Source organism: Daucus carota, chromosome 7 (genome assembly GCF_001625215.2).
Source record: "Daucus carota subsp. sativus chromosome 7, DH1 v3.0, whole genome shotgun sequence".
Classification (NCBI taxonomy): Eukaryota; Viridiplantae; Streptophyta; class Magnoliopsida; order Apiales; family Apiaceae; genus Daucus; species Daucus carota.
In genome coordinates this window covers 8,785,897-8,804,630 of record NC_030387.2, presented here as the reverse complement: position 1 = coordinate 8,804,630, position 18,734 = coordinate 8,785,897, and the positions used below count along the sequence as shown (strand labels likewise).

At 31.1% G+C, this 18,734-nt stretch overlaps 1 protein-coding gene across 2 annotated transcripts; it reads right to left on the bottom strand.

Annotated features, from left to right (window-relative positions):
* Window positions 1-13,399: 13,399 nt before the first annotated feature.
* Window positions 13,400-17,984, bottom strand: LOC108196890 (ranBP2-type zinc finger protein At1g67325). Of its 2 annotated transcripts, XM_017364370.2 has the most exons (10): window positions 17,845-17,984; window positions 17,684-17,729; window positions 16,774-16,889; window positions 15,341-15,614; window positions 14,976-15,046; window positions 14,790-14,841; window positions 14,593-14,702; window positions 14,341-14,365; window positions 14,048-14,199; window positions 13,400-13,798 (listed from the first exon to the last, which is right to left on the bottom strand). In XM_017364370.2, the coding sequence occupies exons 1-10, from the start codon at window positions 17,851-17,853 to the stop codon at window positions 13,796-13,798; spliced, it is 858 nt and encodes a 285-aa protein (XP_017219859.1). In that variant the 5' UTR covers window positions 17,854-17,984; the 3' UTR covers window positions 13,400-13,795. The 2 variants fall into 2 exon arrangements, with proteins under 2 accessions (XP_017219859.1, XP_017219860.1); XM_017364371.2 differs by lacking the exon at window positions 16,774-16,889 and having other exon boundaries at window positions 13,660-13,798; window positions 17,845-17,938.
* Window positions 17,985-18,734: the final 750 nt, after the last annotated feature.

The following is an 18,734-nucleotide window of genomic DNA, read 5'->3' as shown; positions in this document are numbered from 1 at the left end:
CGCATATGTAAAAGTTGGATTGACGGATATGTATATGCTTCTGCTTAACCTTTACTTCAACACGTACTTTAAAGTTAGAGTCTTGTCCTTACAAAAAATTAAAATTGAATAAGTTTTTTCTTTTGCTAAATAAAAATAAACGAAGTTACAGTCTTGTCGAAAATTATTTTTTTATCAATAAGTTTGAATTTTTTCGTCTTAGAAAAAATAATTTCAAATAAATTAGAAAATGTTGATAGTCAGGAAATTTTGGTCAGTTTTGGTTTATGAATAAATTGAGTTTAATTGAAAGTCGTTAATACATTGAATCCAAATACCGATGGAGTCAAGTTTTAATTATCTAAATAACAAATTGATATTATGAAATTCAAAGGGACTTGAATTTATTTTTATCAAATGTAATTCTTTAATAAAGAAATTATTGAATTGGGGTCCTAAAATTTTTGTAAATTCTTTTTGAAGAGGTTTGAGTGAAACAAGTTTGGGTTAAATCCGTTAAATGCTAAAATTTAAACTGAATTTTTTAATTGAATTCAATTATTTATTTGAACTCAAAATCAGATCTAAGTCGAGCTTATTTACAAATTCAAGCTTGTGTTTAAATTAATACGATTCCGATCGTAACACTAATTACAAATGAGTAAACTAATGATCTAGAGCAACTTTGTTATTTATTTATTTATTTATTTTGACGAAAAGAAATTAATTTATTAATTAAAAGACATATCGGCAGCATCTACAAATACAATTGAAATTGTACAGAGGCCGAAGAATAGCGATTTTTAAATCATTCCTTCTTGGATAGGCAGCTCAGCGATTTGAAGATGATTCGAATATGTATACTTATTTTCATCTGATTGGTTTCACCTTATTGTTCGGAACAAGCGGCCATATATGCGATCTCATAATAATCTTCAAATCTGAATCAAACTCATGAAAATCATGCCGATCAATAACCTTGGTCATGGAAAACATCAAATCACAACAAAACAAAATAATTCAACTCTCACAAGGAAAGATTAACAAAACCCAAATAAATCGGAAACTTATTGAATGGAAAACAAGATTTTAAAACAAAAAAACAAAAAAAAAGTAATCGGGACTTTCCACCGGTGTAAACCGATGAAAGCCCCTCAAAGATCTTTAATGGAAGCTGGGTTTTTGAAAGAGAAAGGGAGAAGGAGAGGACGCTGCAACTTTGTTATTTATTTAGAATAACTTTTTTTTATAAACAATTTAGAATAAACTTTTATAAAAACTCTTAGTTCCTTCATGATATATTATTCTATCGACAACTTTATGAAATGCTTATAAATAAGAATGCAATTTTGATTATTATTTTTGAAGTTGTTGTCTTAAAATTGAAATTTATTTTTTAATAAAAAAAATATTTATAGCTTTTCCACAGAAAGTTTATATACTTTTAAGAGTGTCAACTATAATAATGCTTCTTATACTCCCTCTTTATTTGATATTTTGTTAATGTTTGAACTTTATTATATCTATATTAGGGCGAATAGTGCTTGATAAAGGAGGGTGTGATTTATTTTTTTTATTGTTAGTCCCAAAATGATGTAGAAAGGTGTTTAATACATAACTACCAAAATCTCCGATTCAAATTCATTTGTGGAAAAGTTAGTTATATTCATTCAAATTATAATCAAACTTCATTTCAAGAAATACATTATATATTATATAAATCTCGGGTGTACTACAAATCTAACACAAAGGTTGGTTGTAAGACAACAATCCACAAATCACAATTCACAAGTGTATTCAACAATAATCTTAATTTATCATGACCATACATTGTAATTTGATTATATGAGTAGTGTTCACGATATAATTGTGTTTTGGTGTTTTCAAATTAAAACACTTGGTTATTTATAGACCATAGAGCTAATCATGATTGGTTAAGTGGTTAAAGAAGTGATCCATTTGTCTTCTATGTAGCTAGGCGCTTGATACTTCCTCCGTCCCCTCGATTGTTTATATTAGAGGGGGACACGGAGACCAAGACAATATATTAAAAAATGAGTAAATTTAGATGAAAAGTGGGTAAAGTGATGGGACCTATCAATATTTAATAATAAATTTGAGATAGTGGATGAAAGTAGTGGGTGTAATAGTAGCTTTTATTGTTAAATATGAGATAATAGTGAAAGATAGTGGGTGTAATGATGAGAAAAACTTACTATTTATAGTAACGTAAAGAAATAAGAAGCACATCTTAAAATAATAACTGTAAAGAAATGAGAGGGATAGAGGGAATAGAAACATCATGCAGATTTTCAACTAGGGCCTACTAATAAGTAATACGGACAAGAGGGATGGCACCACTTGACTTTACTTTTACTTAGTCAATTCTTATGTCTAAGTGACGCTTCCATTTAACTCAAGCATATAGAGTGTCTCTTGGATCTAATATAAAATATATGGTTTTTAGGATGTATTTAGAGCGTTTTTAAGAGACTCATAGTTGGTTATATGATCTAATATAAAATATATGGCTAGCTTTTAAATATAATATAAGAATATATGACATTTGGGAAATTAGTATATATTTAAGTGTGTCAATTCCAATAATATTTTTTAATACTCCTTTTATATTTTATTAATATATGAACTCAAAAAGGAGAAAAAATGTGATAGATGAGTAGGAGAGAATGAATATATAATTATTATATATAAGTAATAATTATGTGGAGGTTCCTAAAAAAGAGGAGATGGTAAGCTCTTAAGTGTATAAAAATATCTCCAATAGTCTCCTAGTTAGCACTTGAATTTAATATAAAAATTATGGCTCTTAGCGAGTTAGTACATTTTTAAGAGTGTCAACTCCAACAATATTTTTTATACTCCCTATTTATTTGATATTTTATTAATATTTGAACTCAACTATATTAATATGAGTGGGAAAAGTAATTGATGATTTGGATAGGAAGAATTTTTTATAATTAATAAATAAGTTAAACAACCATGTAGTGGCTCTTAAAATAGAAGAGAGAGAAGAAGCCCGTGGAGCTCTATTTATGATCATAGTCTATATATTTTAGTTTAAGAACTCATTTAGGAGTCTCTTGGAGTTGCTCTAAAAAGTCTCCCTCGAGCTCCATTTGAGGCAAGACTCTTTATTTTTCTACTTAAGAGCTCATACAGAGAATCTCTTGGAGATGCTCTAAGTGCATGTTTAAAAGTGTCATTAATATATAAACTAAAAGAGAGAGAGAGGAAAGTAGTGGATGAATGAAATGGAATGATTTTTTATTAATAAAAATAAATTAAGAGCCGTGTGGAGGAACTTAAAAAAAGGAGAGAGAAGATTCTCTTAAATATTTCAAGAGCCTCCAAGAATCTCTTGGAGCTCTATTTGAACCAAAACTTTTTTATTTTTGTATTTAAGATCTCATATAGAGAGTTGATTCAAAATTTTCTTAATCGAAAACAGTTTAACACAAGTTTCTATTAAACCATGCATTCACAGTCAACCAATTCGATACATAAGAGTAAGGCCGCATTTAGTTGGTGGAAGACAAAGGGAATGAGATATTCATCTATGGTGGTATTTGTTACTCATAAATGATCATTCAGAACTATCGATAATAATAATAATTATCTGTGTGATGATTTATTTTCTTATATGATTTTTGATGATTATCGATGGTGATTGTTTATGATGATTATCAACGATAGACTGTAGATATTAATAACTAGTGTAGTTGATATGCATGAGTTATCGGCGATTGTCTAAGATGGTGGTCGATGGTAATAATCACTAGTGGTGGTTGTTAGGATGGTGACATATGAAGATTCATAGTCATCGGCAATGATCAAGTTGATATGAGAACCAGGGCCGTGCCTGAGATTTATTGTGCCCTGTGCAAAATGTAAAAAGTGTGCCCTAATACTACCCTAATAGTCTAAAAATATAAGTACATGAAATAATAAAAATTGACACAAAACTGTAAAAATCATATCATAATTAAAGTGCATAAAATATTTTTTTCATATTACAAAAATTAACTGAAAATTGTTGAGAAATAAAACAAGTACATAGATAATATAAAATTATCTGAAAATTGTTCTTCTAGCATTTTTTGAAGCAAAATCACTAATAATATTTTTATAATCTACATTCTCTAGCAAACTATTTTCTATGGATAACAGTGCTAATCCATTCAATCTCTTCTGCGACATTGTTGACCTCAAGTATGATTTCAGCAACTTTAACAATTTTAATTTATATTAGAGGTATACTTGTTTTAAAATTATATAAACCCATTATTCAATGCATTTTATATTTAAATTACTTGTTTCATATTTAATATATATATATATATATATATATATATGTGTGTGCATGTATAAATTAAAAATAAATATAATTTAAAATAAATTAGTTACTAAAGATTGAATCATTATTTTAATGATATAATATTGCATATGGTCATCAAGAAAGAAAAAAAATAGTATAAGTAGAATTTTAATGAAGTCGTTGAAGTTAGCAGTTAAATTAGAATTTTACCTCGAGAGCAGGGTAATTCTTACAATTTTCAATGCCATTATTTTCAATGCAAGTATTTATTTCTATTAACATGATTATGATATTAGTATTTTTTAGAATTTATATAACTTATTTAAGATAACATTTAAAAATTATTGAAGTGTATAACATTGTTTAATTTTTTTTTCATTTACAATTTTTTAATCTTAAAAATAAAATTTACTTTTTTAGCTATTTTTTTCATTTTGACTATACATATATATAAACCTACATAAAAAAAATGTGCCCCTGATATTTTAGGGCCCTGTTCCGTCGAACACTCTGCACACCCTCAGGCCCGGCTCTGATGAGAACTTAGATTTTAAAACTTCAGGAGAGAACTTTGAGGTAAATAAAAAAAAAAAAAAGACAAACATAATATTATTTTATTTAAAAAAAAGGAATGTCAAGGCATCAGGGATGGTTTTTTTATCAGTATTATAATGCATCTTAACACCCCCACTCAACTTAGTTGATAGTGGATTAGCTATGATTGTGTGCCCATGATATAAATTTGTCCTCGTTTTTTTAGTTAATTATGAAAATATTTTGTTTTTATGTTTTTAATTAATTATGAAAATATTGAGAGTTGCAGAAAGTCAAACTCTAGTCATCCACAAGTGACTTATTTCGAACCTCTCGGTAACTAATGATCAAGCGAGACATAAATTCTTTAGTTCAGATTATTTGGTTAGAAAGAAGATGAACACCCTAATTATTTAGAAATTAATCAAATTATTCGTTGTAATCTCAGATATCCGACAATTCTATACACCGATTATTATTTATTGGCAAAGTGATGAAGCAAAAGATTCATTATTCCACTCCAATTGATTCGAGCACGTGAGAACGAACTACTGCCTCCTTCGGGCATCTCGATCGAAATACCCACAAATGGTATTTTTCGTATAAATAGTATTCTTGCTTTTTTCGATGATCCTATGATGTTATGTTAAGTGAAATTTTTTCTGAAATTTAAAAATATGAGAGGAAGACTTTAACTAAAATTGTTATATAAATTCTGTCTTAATTAATTATTTTATTCTTACCCTTTCTAACATCATATAAATAGGTTGAAGGATGAGAATGTAATATTACATTTGATAAATTTTTAATAATTAAATTAAGTGTCCTACTCATCTTATCTTAAATAATATTCGAACTCTCAGGGAACAAGAGGGACCTATTTGAACGAGGTCATTATAAAGCTGGCAAGATCTGTTTCACCTTTGCTAAAAAAGAAGATTTATTCGATTATCTTAACTATTTTATGATTAGATGAATCAATAAAAATATGAGAGATCACCCGCCGAATATTATCAACTTTTAACTATTCATTGAATAAAATTTTATAATATATTAGAAATTATAATTTTCATGATGAATAAAAAATGATATTAAATAACAAAGTAAAATATGATAATAAAACAATTTAAAAATCAAGACAGACATTAAATAGAATAACTGAGTAAATATATTAGAATGAAAACCACAATACATGTCTAAAATTGGAATGGAGTAAAAGAACACAATCCACAGAGAATGGAACGTTGATATACAAAGTAATGCAATCTATGGCTTTCCTCATACCCCGCTAATCTTTTCATGCCCGAACTTAGCGCTACACAACTCATTTCTTTCTTTCACTCGCTTCCCATTTACTATATATATCTTGTTGTATCGCCTCCTATTTTCATAATTCGATTTCCGAATTTATTGTCCATTTCATTAGACTCGATAACTTCAACTTTTTGTTATTTTCACCATAAACAAAAATGGCACGTCAATTTGTTGTTATTGCCGCCCTGGTTGTCTTGTTCATCGTTGGAATGGCATCTACTGTCTCTGCGGGCCCGGCTGCCGCTGCAGGTGGGGCCGCTGCTGGTGGTCATGCAGCTGAAAAAGGCGGCCATTCTCCTGCCCCTGCTCCATCTGCAGGTGGTGAAGCACCCTCTGCAGGTGGGGGAGAAGCAGGTTCAGCTTTGGGTGCTACCCCAGCAGATGCACCTAGCGCTGCTTCCTCTCTACAAGTCTCTGCATTTTTCGGAGCTTTCGCTGCTGGAGTGGCGTCTCTCTTCATCTAAGGCTGATGAAAGCTGCCCAAATGCGCGATGGCTAATATCTATAATATGTAATATAAATACACAATAGCTTCATTCTCTCCTCCTCTCTATATATAGTTTTGAAACATACGAGGGGATGAAAGATTAATTAGCTCGGTTTATAAATAAGGTTCTAATTGTCCTACCTTTTAATCGAGTCTCTCAGGTATTATATTTCTAGTTAAGTGTTGAAATGCATGTATGTATTAACAATTAACAAAATAATGTATGAGATCTTTTGATTAGTAATTTGTTTGTTTTTTCTTGCTGTAATCATCTTGAATGCACTACAAGAAACATGGCTTCAACATATAGCAAAACTTGTATATGTTATATTTTCAATTTCTCTTCAAAAAAATATAGCAATGCATGACAGTTAATCAAGATGCATGGGCAATCTCTAGAGCTGTAAACGAACCGAACTATTCAGTAAGTTCGTTCGGTTTGGTTTGTGTTCGAGTTCGTGAAACTCGTCCGGTAAGCTTAACGAACACGAGTTCGAACAATATTTTTCGTTCGATAAGCTTAACGAACCGAATCACACTTTTGAGATGTTCGGTTCGTTAAGCTCGTGTTCGTTCGACAATAAATAAAAATATTTTTATTATTATATGTAAATATAATATAAAATATCCATAATTTAGATATTTAATTTAATTTTATAATTGTAGAATTATTTAAAATGGATATTGTATGTTGAAAATATAAATAAAATATTGGGGTTAATTTTTTTCATTTAATTAATTTCAAAATAGCCGTAATATTATTTAAAATTATACATTGTTCGCGAATTGTTCGTGTTCGGTTCCATTTGACATGTACGCGAATAGTTCGTGTTCGGTTCGTTCGATACCGAACTCGAGTTTCGACAAAAAAAATTTGTTCGATAAAGTTATCTAACATTGTTCAGTTCGTTAAGCTTTTGTTCGAGTTCGGTAAGAGTTCGTCCAAATTCGTTCGAGTTCGGTTCGTTTACACTTTAATAATAACCTGCTAAAGTGAGGGAATATTCAAAAATCTTTACAAACCGTTCTGGATGAAATCTTTACAATCCTTGGAAAGATCACCGGTGCCTTGAACTTTTGAGAATCGATTGTCAGAACTCATACCACAAATACAAGTTTCCAATTGATCTTCTGAGTTTAGCAATTTGAACCCTTGAAAATTTATATGGATAAAATTGAACAAGTCTAATCAACTTTTGCTTATCAAGTTCCGCGAAAGAGTCTATAGAATTTTTGCAATCAATACAAACAAATAACTCTGAAGTTGCATGTCAACGATAGTATAAAAGGACTCCACTTGATAATGATGCAAGTTCGTTACATTTTGTGAATTTCATCGTGATCTTCCTTTATCCACAATTTTATCGTCCATCTTTGTGACATTTATATTATCTTTTTCACAAAAATAAGACACTTCAATAAGCAAAGATTCCCACCTGGAATCTCTTATTTCTTCGGGTCGTAGCTTGAAAATCTTGACTAGGCTCATGTCATTGATGATATCTTGATCTTTTCCCGTCCGATGCGGGAGTGGGAAACCATTCTGCCCGATTTGGAGGATTATGGACGTTGTGCGCTCAACGTCCACTTCCGCATAATTCAAATGTATGGGTCAGTCGTGGGGCTTGTTCAACTGGGCCTTCGTATCGGACGTCCAACAGTACCAATGAAGAAGTTGCACAATCAATTTCAAAAAGAATAACTTCGAGCTGAGCTTTATTTGTATTATTTAAATCCCTGTTTTCAGTTCACCTAAAGTATCGATAATGTCATAAAAATCTGCCACCCGTTATGTGTATTCTGTCCACTGGATTAAGGCAATTAATTCCTTCTCGTCTAGCGCATATACACGATTGAAAATGTGTCCAAACTAGCGCTTGCCACAATTTTATTAATTGGACCGTCTGATTTTTAAACCTGATCCTCATCCCCATAATTTATCGTCTGGGTATCATGCAACTAATTAATTTTTTAATTATGTAAACAATTTTAAAATATGAGAATCCGATATTAATCTCATCGAAAATATATTATCAAAAATATTAAAAAAAATTCCTCATACAGAAAAATTTGAATAATTTCACATTAAATTTTGAGATATATTAAGGAACGACATACAAAACTGATATGCATCTTGTTAATATCAACAAGAACCAAAAAAAGGTTTAAAATAAGGGAATTTCACAAAAATGCCCACATGTGACCATAAAATTTGCAAAATTACCGGATGCCTCAAATTATTGCACAAATACGTTATATTAATACATTTGCACAAAATATTTGCACAAATACGAACACGATCGGAGATCTCCATCAATCTTCTCTTCTCAGTACATACACCATCATCAATCGCTGCTTCACCTCTATGCTCCTTGTTAGGAATCAATAAGTTTTGATGATAACATAAATATTTTGTAACATGTCTTACTTAGTATCTTTATCAAATTTCAGTTGTAATTGTTATTTTTTTTTTGTCTTTGGGAATTATCAACGGATGGGTAGAATAGGATGGCTAATTGTAAATATCCAATGCCATGTAATTTTATCTAAGTGAAGGATATTCAACTGATGAGATGTAACTATTCAACTGATGAAGACTGGATCATGTTTCAACTGATGAAAACCAAGCATTCAACTGAAGACAAAGTATTCAACTGATGATGCTAAGGAATTCAACTGATGAGACTGGAACAGCATTCAACTCATGAAGTTTATAATTCGTTCAACTGATGAGCCTAGCACAACATTCAACTGATGAAGTCAAGAGCAGTTGAAAGTAACCAGAACTTTCAACTGATGAAGCAAAGAGCGGTTGAAAGTGACTAGAGCTTAAGTCTGACAAATCACATGGATCGAAAATCACATGGATCGAATTACACTAAAATGGAGATGGAAGCCTGATTAGGAAAATAAAGAAGAAGCAGAAACATTCTTATCTCATGCAATGCAATCTGGATCAAATCAAGATGATGGTCAAAGATGAAGACATCTCAGAAAGCATGCATAAGACAAAGATGTGCAGCATAGTTTTAGATTAGAGTGCAATTTGTATTCTAGTTAAAAGCTTTGTAAAACTTGGAGTATATAACCAAGTTAGAAGCATCAGTTGAACTTGTTCAAATTACTTGAGAGAAAATCTGAGAGTTAGAACTTGTTTTGAGTGATGAACCAGCAGCTGTGCGAATTGTAATCAATCCACAGATTCTTCTATATAAAATCTCACGGGTGGATCATTCAATCCACCCGTATTTTTAATACTTGGTGTTTTCTGTTTTATTGTTTTAAAGTCTTTGTTCTTGAATCTTTTAAATTTATAAAAGATTGTATTCAACCCCCCCATCTACAATCTTTCTTATAGTTGGTGTAAAATAACACTCCTCCTATCATTCTCACCTCTATTTTCTCACGTCACAATCCATCAATCATTACCGCTCTCTTCTTCGCTTTTTTTCAACACCCAACCCTAATCCTGTCATCAATCGAACAACGCACCATAAAGGCGACTTCTTCTCCTAGCGGCAAAATCACCATCGACTTTTAACCCCTGACGGAAATAGGAGTAGAAACCGGAGGCGACTAAGTATGGAGGGTTTGTTTTGATTGGTCCGGGCCTTGGTCTCTGGGCATTTCAAACATAAGGAGGAGGTTATACAAGTATGTTAAATTAGAGATAATGTTTGTTTTGAGTTGATTTTGGAGTTGCTTTTGTTATATTAGTATGGCCCCGTAAGGGCACTCTATTTGCCACTACTTGCAACCTATTTTGCAATTATATATAATTTTTAGCAGATTTTTAAAAAATTCATTTGTGGTTGCATATAAGGTTGCTAGGAGTTGCGGATATGGTTGCAGATGCAATCACCGTATTTTTGCAATTGTTTTTGGAAGATAATATATTTGCAATTTGTTTAAAAAAATAATAGTATTTTTGCAAAAATTTTTTTTAATATGGGTATATGTGAAAAAACCTCTTAAAATAATGATGGTGTAGAAATCAACTTATTATTTAATGATACTTATACATCACGAGATATAATATAAAAAATATTTTTAATATTCGACGTTGAAAATTGCATTAGCTTTTCAAAAAATCTTCAAAACAATAATTTATTTTATAAATTATCGTTCAGCAAATTTTAACGTTCTCATTTGACTAATAAAAATAATTAGTGAATCAAATTGGTCACCTAATTAAATTTAAAAAAATTTTGACTCAAAATTAAGCGGAGGAGTTATAGCGCTAATGTGTCGCATATAACATGTGATATGGTGCTCAGTTGGATTTTAGACAAATAAGAAATTTATACATGAACATCAATTGAGATTTTAACACAAACTACGATAACATTAGTTATAATATTTGATGAAAATGATTTATTTTAATAGATAAAGTAGTTCTATTTTCCTGTTATAATACTTAAAATTACGTCATACATTTTAGTAATATGTTCCATTCGTTATTGTCAAAAATTTGAAAGAATTTAATGAATGTGACCTACTTGATATTATCATGGTGATGTGATCTTCTTAATATTATTGAAGGAATTCATTTATGAATTTGATAAACTAATCCGTATAAAATTTTATACAACAATATCAAGTGGGGGCACTAAATCATATAAAACTATAAATTTATCCCTCATTTCAAAGATAAAATATATTAAATTTTGGATTTAATAATTTTTTTTTTTACTTTTCGTATAAATACTTTTGTTTTTTTTACATGTATTATAAATGTATAAAAATGATAATTTTATAGTTCTTTTCGAGTTATGAAACCATCTTATATGGATTCCCGTGAAAAATGAGTTGGTTCCACATTAAATATTTTTAAAATTAATCATACTTATGTATAAAATTTGATTTTAATATATAATAATAATCATATATAACATGCACAAACAATTCAACACTTCAGTAAAAATTGTGATTTTTGAATTTGGTTCAGAACCACTCTAAACAAATATGGTTCTATAATATAACCATTTGAAATATAATGATTAATTTATGTGTAATTATTATATATAGGATTAAAAATAAAGAAAAATTAATACCAAACTTGCTCTTCGCTATGAATTTACGCTTTTAACATATGAATATACAAAAATTTATTCGTTTGCAAATAAAAAAAATATCTATTTTTTTATATCAAACACTTTGCAGGAGTTTAAAATGAAGATACAAAGCTGTTAAACCGAACCAATCAGTTAAGAATTGGTTTGGTCTTTAAAAGATTCAGTTTCTAGATTTTCAAAACCAAAAATTTCAGTTTAATTCAGACCTTCAAAAACCGCTTAAACAGAACCATGCTCAACCTATCTTAACCAGATGAAATGAAGTCGAATAATACTCGGAAATTGCTAGATTCAATCACACCTATTACCATATTTCTCGCCGGTTCCGCTTCATACCTCCTAGCAATTACCCAATTCCTTGCCTATTTCAAATAATACAAGTCCTAGAGCTACAACTACATGCTATAAAACGAAGTAAAATATTTAAACCGATATCTTAGTTTTATCTCTGTACCTGACATACGTGCAAAACTTAGTACTTGTTGAAACTCAGGTAATATTTCAAGTGTTATAATGGGACATCAGCAAGGAAAATAAGAGAGAAATATTAATAAAAAAGCAGGCTAATAACAAAAATATGTTCACAAAAGAACTTGTAAATGGCTAGTTTCGCTACCAATATTATTTATAAAAAATATCCAATAGAGATCAAGGAATTGAAACAAGAGGGGGTAGGGTGTTAATTAGTTCATCCCTTAATCATGATCGCCTCATTCAATAACTATCTTAACCAACATTTTTGGATATATTATAGATACGCAAGAAACTGAAGCTTTGTCATGGTGACAATTAAGAATCTAGATAAATCATACTGAGTGATCTAAATTGCAGCATTTCACATTATTAATTAGCAGATATTTATACACATAAATTGCTTTTAACATTTCGAAGTATATACGGGGAGAAAGTAAACTACTGCAACCAGATTAACAAGTTCAATATATACATACTAACTTTAATGGAAGCAGCATACTTAGATGTACATTATGAACATTAAACAGGCTCCTAGAGAAACTGTGGTGCTTCATAAACAATGTCTTTTCCCCCAAAATCAAGTCCAAATGGGTATGGCTGTCTGATAAAATATTTACATCAACCCCCCCACCCCCAAACCCTCTATCAAAATAAAAAAGAAAGCTATGGCTGACCGAATAACATTGTCTAAAAAGACAAGGCCTGACATTTTAGAAGAGAACATTTTAGAAGAGGAAAGCAGAGGAAATTGAAGTAAAAGTAGCAGCTTACACTCTTTGTAATGGAGTGCAATTACTTTCATCCGCATGCTCCCAGGTTGGAATAAATGCATTAATTAGAGTTCATTCACAATTTTATGCTTTGCAATTATAAATATAGAACAAAACTAATTGGTAGTTTAAGGGTTTGATCTTAAACACCAAGCTTTGGGATCAAAGTAAGAACAAATTTTCTTGTCGACCTTTTATTCTTAAGAAAAATTGGGACCATAAAGTTGAGTGGAATTTTTGTTATTTTACTTCCTCTTCATCTGCTTTCACTCCCATTTAAAAACTCAGAAATAGAGGATGAAAGAAGAGCCTTAGCATCCATTTCACAAGTAGAGACCATCAGTCACCACTCTTACCTCTTTCTATTACTGACTTGAGATCAAAAATTTGCATATAAACTCCGTGTAGAATTTTTTTTTAAAAAAACATCTACTGAAGTTCCTGGTCATATAACAATAAAATGCGGACACATATCAAATTGTTTGGATGACACTACGCATGCCATAATATAGTTCTTTATGACACTTGATCATTTGACAAATGCATTGTAGATGACTATAACATAATATGACTGCCAAAGTACAAACCCTATTGTAAAATGACTAAACCAAGGACTCTCACCAGAACAAACTGGCAGGCAATATGTAGCTGATAAAAGGATCCATAAGACCGCATAAATTCAGTTAACAACTTGACACGAATCAGAAGACATGGTAACTGACAATTGCTGCAACAGGATGATGACACGACTGACTTTAGGAGACCCATACTGAGGAATGCTGAACGACAACTCTGGACCTTCTCAACCCACAAACATGCCTAGTACTCACTGGAACAGTAGACAACTTTAAATTAATCAATGAACGTAGAAACATATAACTAAAACAAATGACGGCCTATACTTAACGAGTAAAGCGGATAACTGAACTGAATAGACAACAAATAGTTGCGACAAACAATCATTCTTTACATGATAATTGAGTACTTGAGCTGTTTTCAAGTTTCCAATATGTTTACGAGTTATTATAGAATTCAAGTAACAGATGTACACAGAAAGTACACACAGCATCAAACAGACCTGATCATTATCATCCACTGGTTCCGGAGGGGACTTCCTGGTGTCCGATGGCTTATCAGCCCCACAATTTTGCCTATTACACTTTGTCCTGAAAGGATAATTGATGTTGTTGCATTTCTCACACTTCCAGCTCCCCTCAGGCATCTCAGGCTCTGTAAATATATAAATGCAAATGAGTAATGTACTGCAAGTGAAATTTATAATATTATTAGGATAGCTTTCCCATTAGACGATTAGTCAAGTAATTATTATTCTGTATGACAGACAGAAGTGTTTGTAGAGTGAAGACTTACTAGAATTCTTCCCAGACTTGACAGCCTGCGTACACAAGCAAAATTCACAAGTCAGCAATTAAAGATTAACTTTGTTCTCTATCAAGAAATTTTTAGCATAAGGATGGTTTAAAATAAACATTACCCCATAGAATTTAAAGTTAAAACGCCCATGTAATAAGGCGATGCCTGGATGCAGTAGTATAACTACATGTATCACATATATCATTGGACACGAAATATCAATGGCATAAAGAAGGATAATGCTCAAACCTGAGATCCGGGCTTTTCCGTGTTGCACTTCCTCATGTTACAGACTGTTCTAAATGAGAAGTTGACATTTCCGCACTTAGGACATGTCCAATCATTGTCACGTGTGCCCTCTATGATAGGTACAATGAGAAATGAATAAATCATTAAAACTTGGTTACATATTTGCTTGAAGTTTTAAAGCTTGAAAACGACAATACCTGCATTTCTCTTCAGAGCTTTATCTTCTGGGAAAAAACCAGGTCTTGGTCCCTGTAACACATAAGTTTAAGATGTCTTAAGCCCGGAGGAGGAATGGTACACTACAACCCAAAATTAAAAAAATGGAATAATAAAAATACATGCATAACTGACTACTGATGTAAGTTAGTAATAAGAAACGATACCAGATCAGCGTGTCCCAATGGCAAACCCATGCCATATCGGTTCATCATGGGAGGCACAGTATACATTCCACCTGAAAGTGAACAAGATAAAACTGAAGTTGGGGAAGTACAATCCTAAAAAATAGTTTTTTTTTTACAATTTTAGTAAATTACATATGTTTAGAAAGGCAGAAATGTGAAGATCAATTATTGAGACAAGAAAAATGCTTGATATTGTAGTGTTCATATCACAGTTACACAATTCCAATCAATTGAATAAGATACTGTTGCTAAAATGCATTTTTGAACCTAAATGAATGACCAGTAAATGCAAAAAAGACATTAAACTAACTGAAAAAACATAGCTTCATGTTGAGAATGTATACCATTTCCCATCATAGTAGCTCCAGTAGAATAAGATGTCGGACCAGATAAATGCAGCTGACGAAATGGGCTGCCTCCAGACATACGGTTTTCATAGTTGTAGTGATAATTAGAGCTCCCCGAGAAGGGAGCATTATAAGGAGGCATACCTGTCTGGTTGAAGAGAGACGAACCATAAGGTGGCACACCCATATAGTTTGAAGCCGCACCAGCACCTACATAGGGAGCTGAGGACGAGTAGCCCTGAGGGGTATGCATTGGCCTAGCAGCAAATTTCTGAAACATAAAGTATATTTTCTCTTAGTTCCTGGTATAACAACCACAGACAAATATGGCAAGGCTGTGACCATTGAAAAAATGAGAGACTGATTCCAGATCGGATAATTATATACATAATATATACGAGGCTTCATTCAAATAGGAACCCATGCAATACTGAAAACCAAAACTAGTTCAAGCATATAAGTTATTTAATTATATTACACTGACTGTTCAATACAAGGGTCATCTCATATATCAAATTTAACCATAAATTTTACACACATTTCAATGGAACTTTCAAATTTACACCAAATTCAATGTCTTCCATTTCCATTACACACAAAACCAAACCCAAAATCTAATCACCTCCACATAAACTTTTTAAATTCTCTCATTCAATTGATTTCGGTTTGTCATTTGAATATAAACTAACTGATAAATGCACATAATATTAACAATCATCAAATAATTAGGTGAACTGCGAATATATCAATGCAACTGAACAAGCTAGCATGAATCAGCCTCAAGGAACGCACTACCCTCAGATTTCTTTAAATCAAAAGAAGTGTAAGAAATCAGATCACAGTACGAAAAAATTTCGATGGATGAGGCAAAAGTCCAATGCTGTAGATTATAGAAGGGGTAACTAACATCAACACAGATAGATAGCAAAAACCTAATATTACTTGGGAAACTCAAGCTAGGAGTACTTCTCTTCAATTAAATTAAGAAGCCTTCATACTAAACTGAAATTGAATCATTATAAAGAGTTAAAAACATATTAGGTCTCTATAGCTTCTACCTTCTCTCAATTGATTAGTGATTACACTGCAAAAACAAATTGAGTAAAAAACAAGTGTAAAATGAAAGTTGCTAGCAGAGTTATAGAAAATCATAGAATTGACTGCCTGAAGCAGATATGGCAATCATATTTGTATTCATTTGCATAATAGAAACCATGCCTGGTAAATACTGATTAACAGTCATCCATGTATAGGACACGGGTTAATAGAAGCTACTTGGTTACCAAATTTTATAACTATGCATGCTAGAACGTATAAAATGCTAGTGCTTTACATAACAGCATGACACAAAACACATGTGTTTTAGTACTCCAGCAAAAAAAAAGATTGTGAATGACTTCAAGTGTATATCTTATGACATCAAACATTACCGAGTTATGATCAGCTGGTCTCGACTGCGTACAATTACGCATATTGCACGTAGTTCTAAATGAAAAATTGACATTACCACAAGTAGGACAAGTCCAGTCATCCTCCCTACGTCCACCTATACCAATAAACAACACAGACAGTTGGCATGAAACATAAAATACTACACCATAGTGTCAAATTTTGACCTTATTCTACCTACCCACAGCTATATATAAATATACCATTGTTTATTCTGGTATAGTCATACACTAACACAATGTTCATCCCTAGAAGCTATCATATATGAAAAGCTTCAATATCATATTAAAAGTTTAAAAAGTAAAAAATCCACCACAAAGGCTCAGCCCTAACTCACTGCGCTGCAGCTTGACCTCTCATGGACAAAGATGATGAAGAGTTACACACAGTCTCACACAGATAATGTTAAACTTGGTTTGCATCACTTATATTGTGTCTATTATTTTTATGTTTCTAAAATATACCCCATAATATATATTACAGTAGGCATATATCATTAATATTTTTATCTTCAAATTTTGCTATAAAGTAACTGCAGTTTACAACTTCAGGAATCAAAAAGGTCGCATACGAAAAGTTTATTATCCAGAGGCCTGTGGATGACAGGATGTATCGAGATCTCATTCCATCCCATCAACCGGAACAAAATCCGAGAATCCACCACCCCTACCCCTCATCTCCTCTCTTTATATCAGCATTTTACGATTACACACCACAAAATGCCGAAATATATTATAACAACATTATTCTCGATTCTCTATCTAGGTAAATTGCTCAAATTACTCAATTGGCATCAATCACCACTATAATTCTACAAAAAGACTATTTTTTCGGCTATAAAAAATATAATCAAATTATGAGTAAAATTCATCGAGACAGAATTATAGATACCATCGGTTCGAGCCCGTTTGGTTGCCGAAGAGTTCCTGTTATCAACCTGAACATAAGAAAACAACAAATACACATAAATATCTCACCAATTAAAAATTAGTAAGAAAACATTAATCGATTTGAAAAATAAAACAAAAACAAGAGAGATGAGATATACATACGTGAGACATAGCGAGAGAGAGATCGAGATCTGTAATCTAGGTAGAGAGGAAGCTGCCGCAGCGCACAACCAGACCAAAGATTATAACAAGTCTGAACTAGGTTACGATACCAGTCAAGTACGATAAGAAATACTTCGGTCGCATTTTTCCTTTTTTTTTTTTTTTTTTTTTTCTTGTTTTGCTTAGCGGTCTAAAAATCCTTGTTTAATCAGTTAATCCCCTGTTGATATCTTTGAATGTGGTCGATTGATTCAAATCTGATCAACTTTTATAAGATTTTCTTAATTCTTAATTGAAATATATATAGTGATTTGTTAAAGTTAAAATATTATATTACCTTAAATATGAACAATTATTATAAAATTTATAATTTATGATTTATAATATAATTTTACATAAATAACTGATATAATAATAACTAAACATTAAATATTATTAAAATATTTAAAATATGTCTGATTAATTCACGATTTTTAGTTACTAAACCAGTAACTCAATGGATTAATTCTAATCTCCAACGAATTTTGTCCATTCTACATGTGCTAAGACTTGCACATTTATTATTATTCTTTGAAATATAACAAAATATATTAGTCTAAGTATTATAACAAAATTCAGAATATCATGGGTTATTAGGCGTAAATTGTAAATTTTAATTATGTCACAACCTAAATATTGTAATGTCTTAATGCTTTAACTTTTTAAAAATTCATAAAATATCACTTAATATTATAATATATAAGAATAAAAAATTATTTTTAAATACAGTGTTTGAAAAAAAAGATAATTCAAAAAATAATAGTATATCAATAAAAAGATTGGTATTATATTATATGAACCACTGCAAACAATATCTATTAAAATCTATTAAAATATAGAAAAGACAAAAA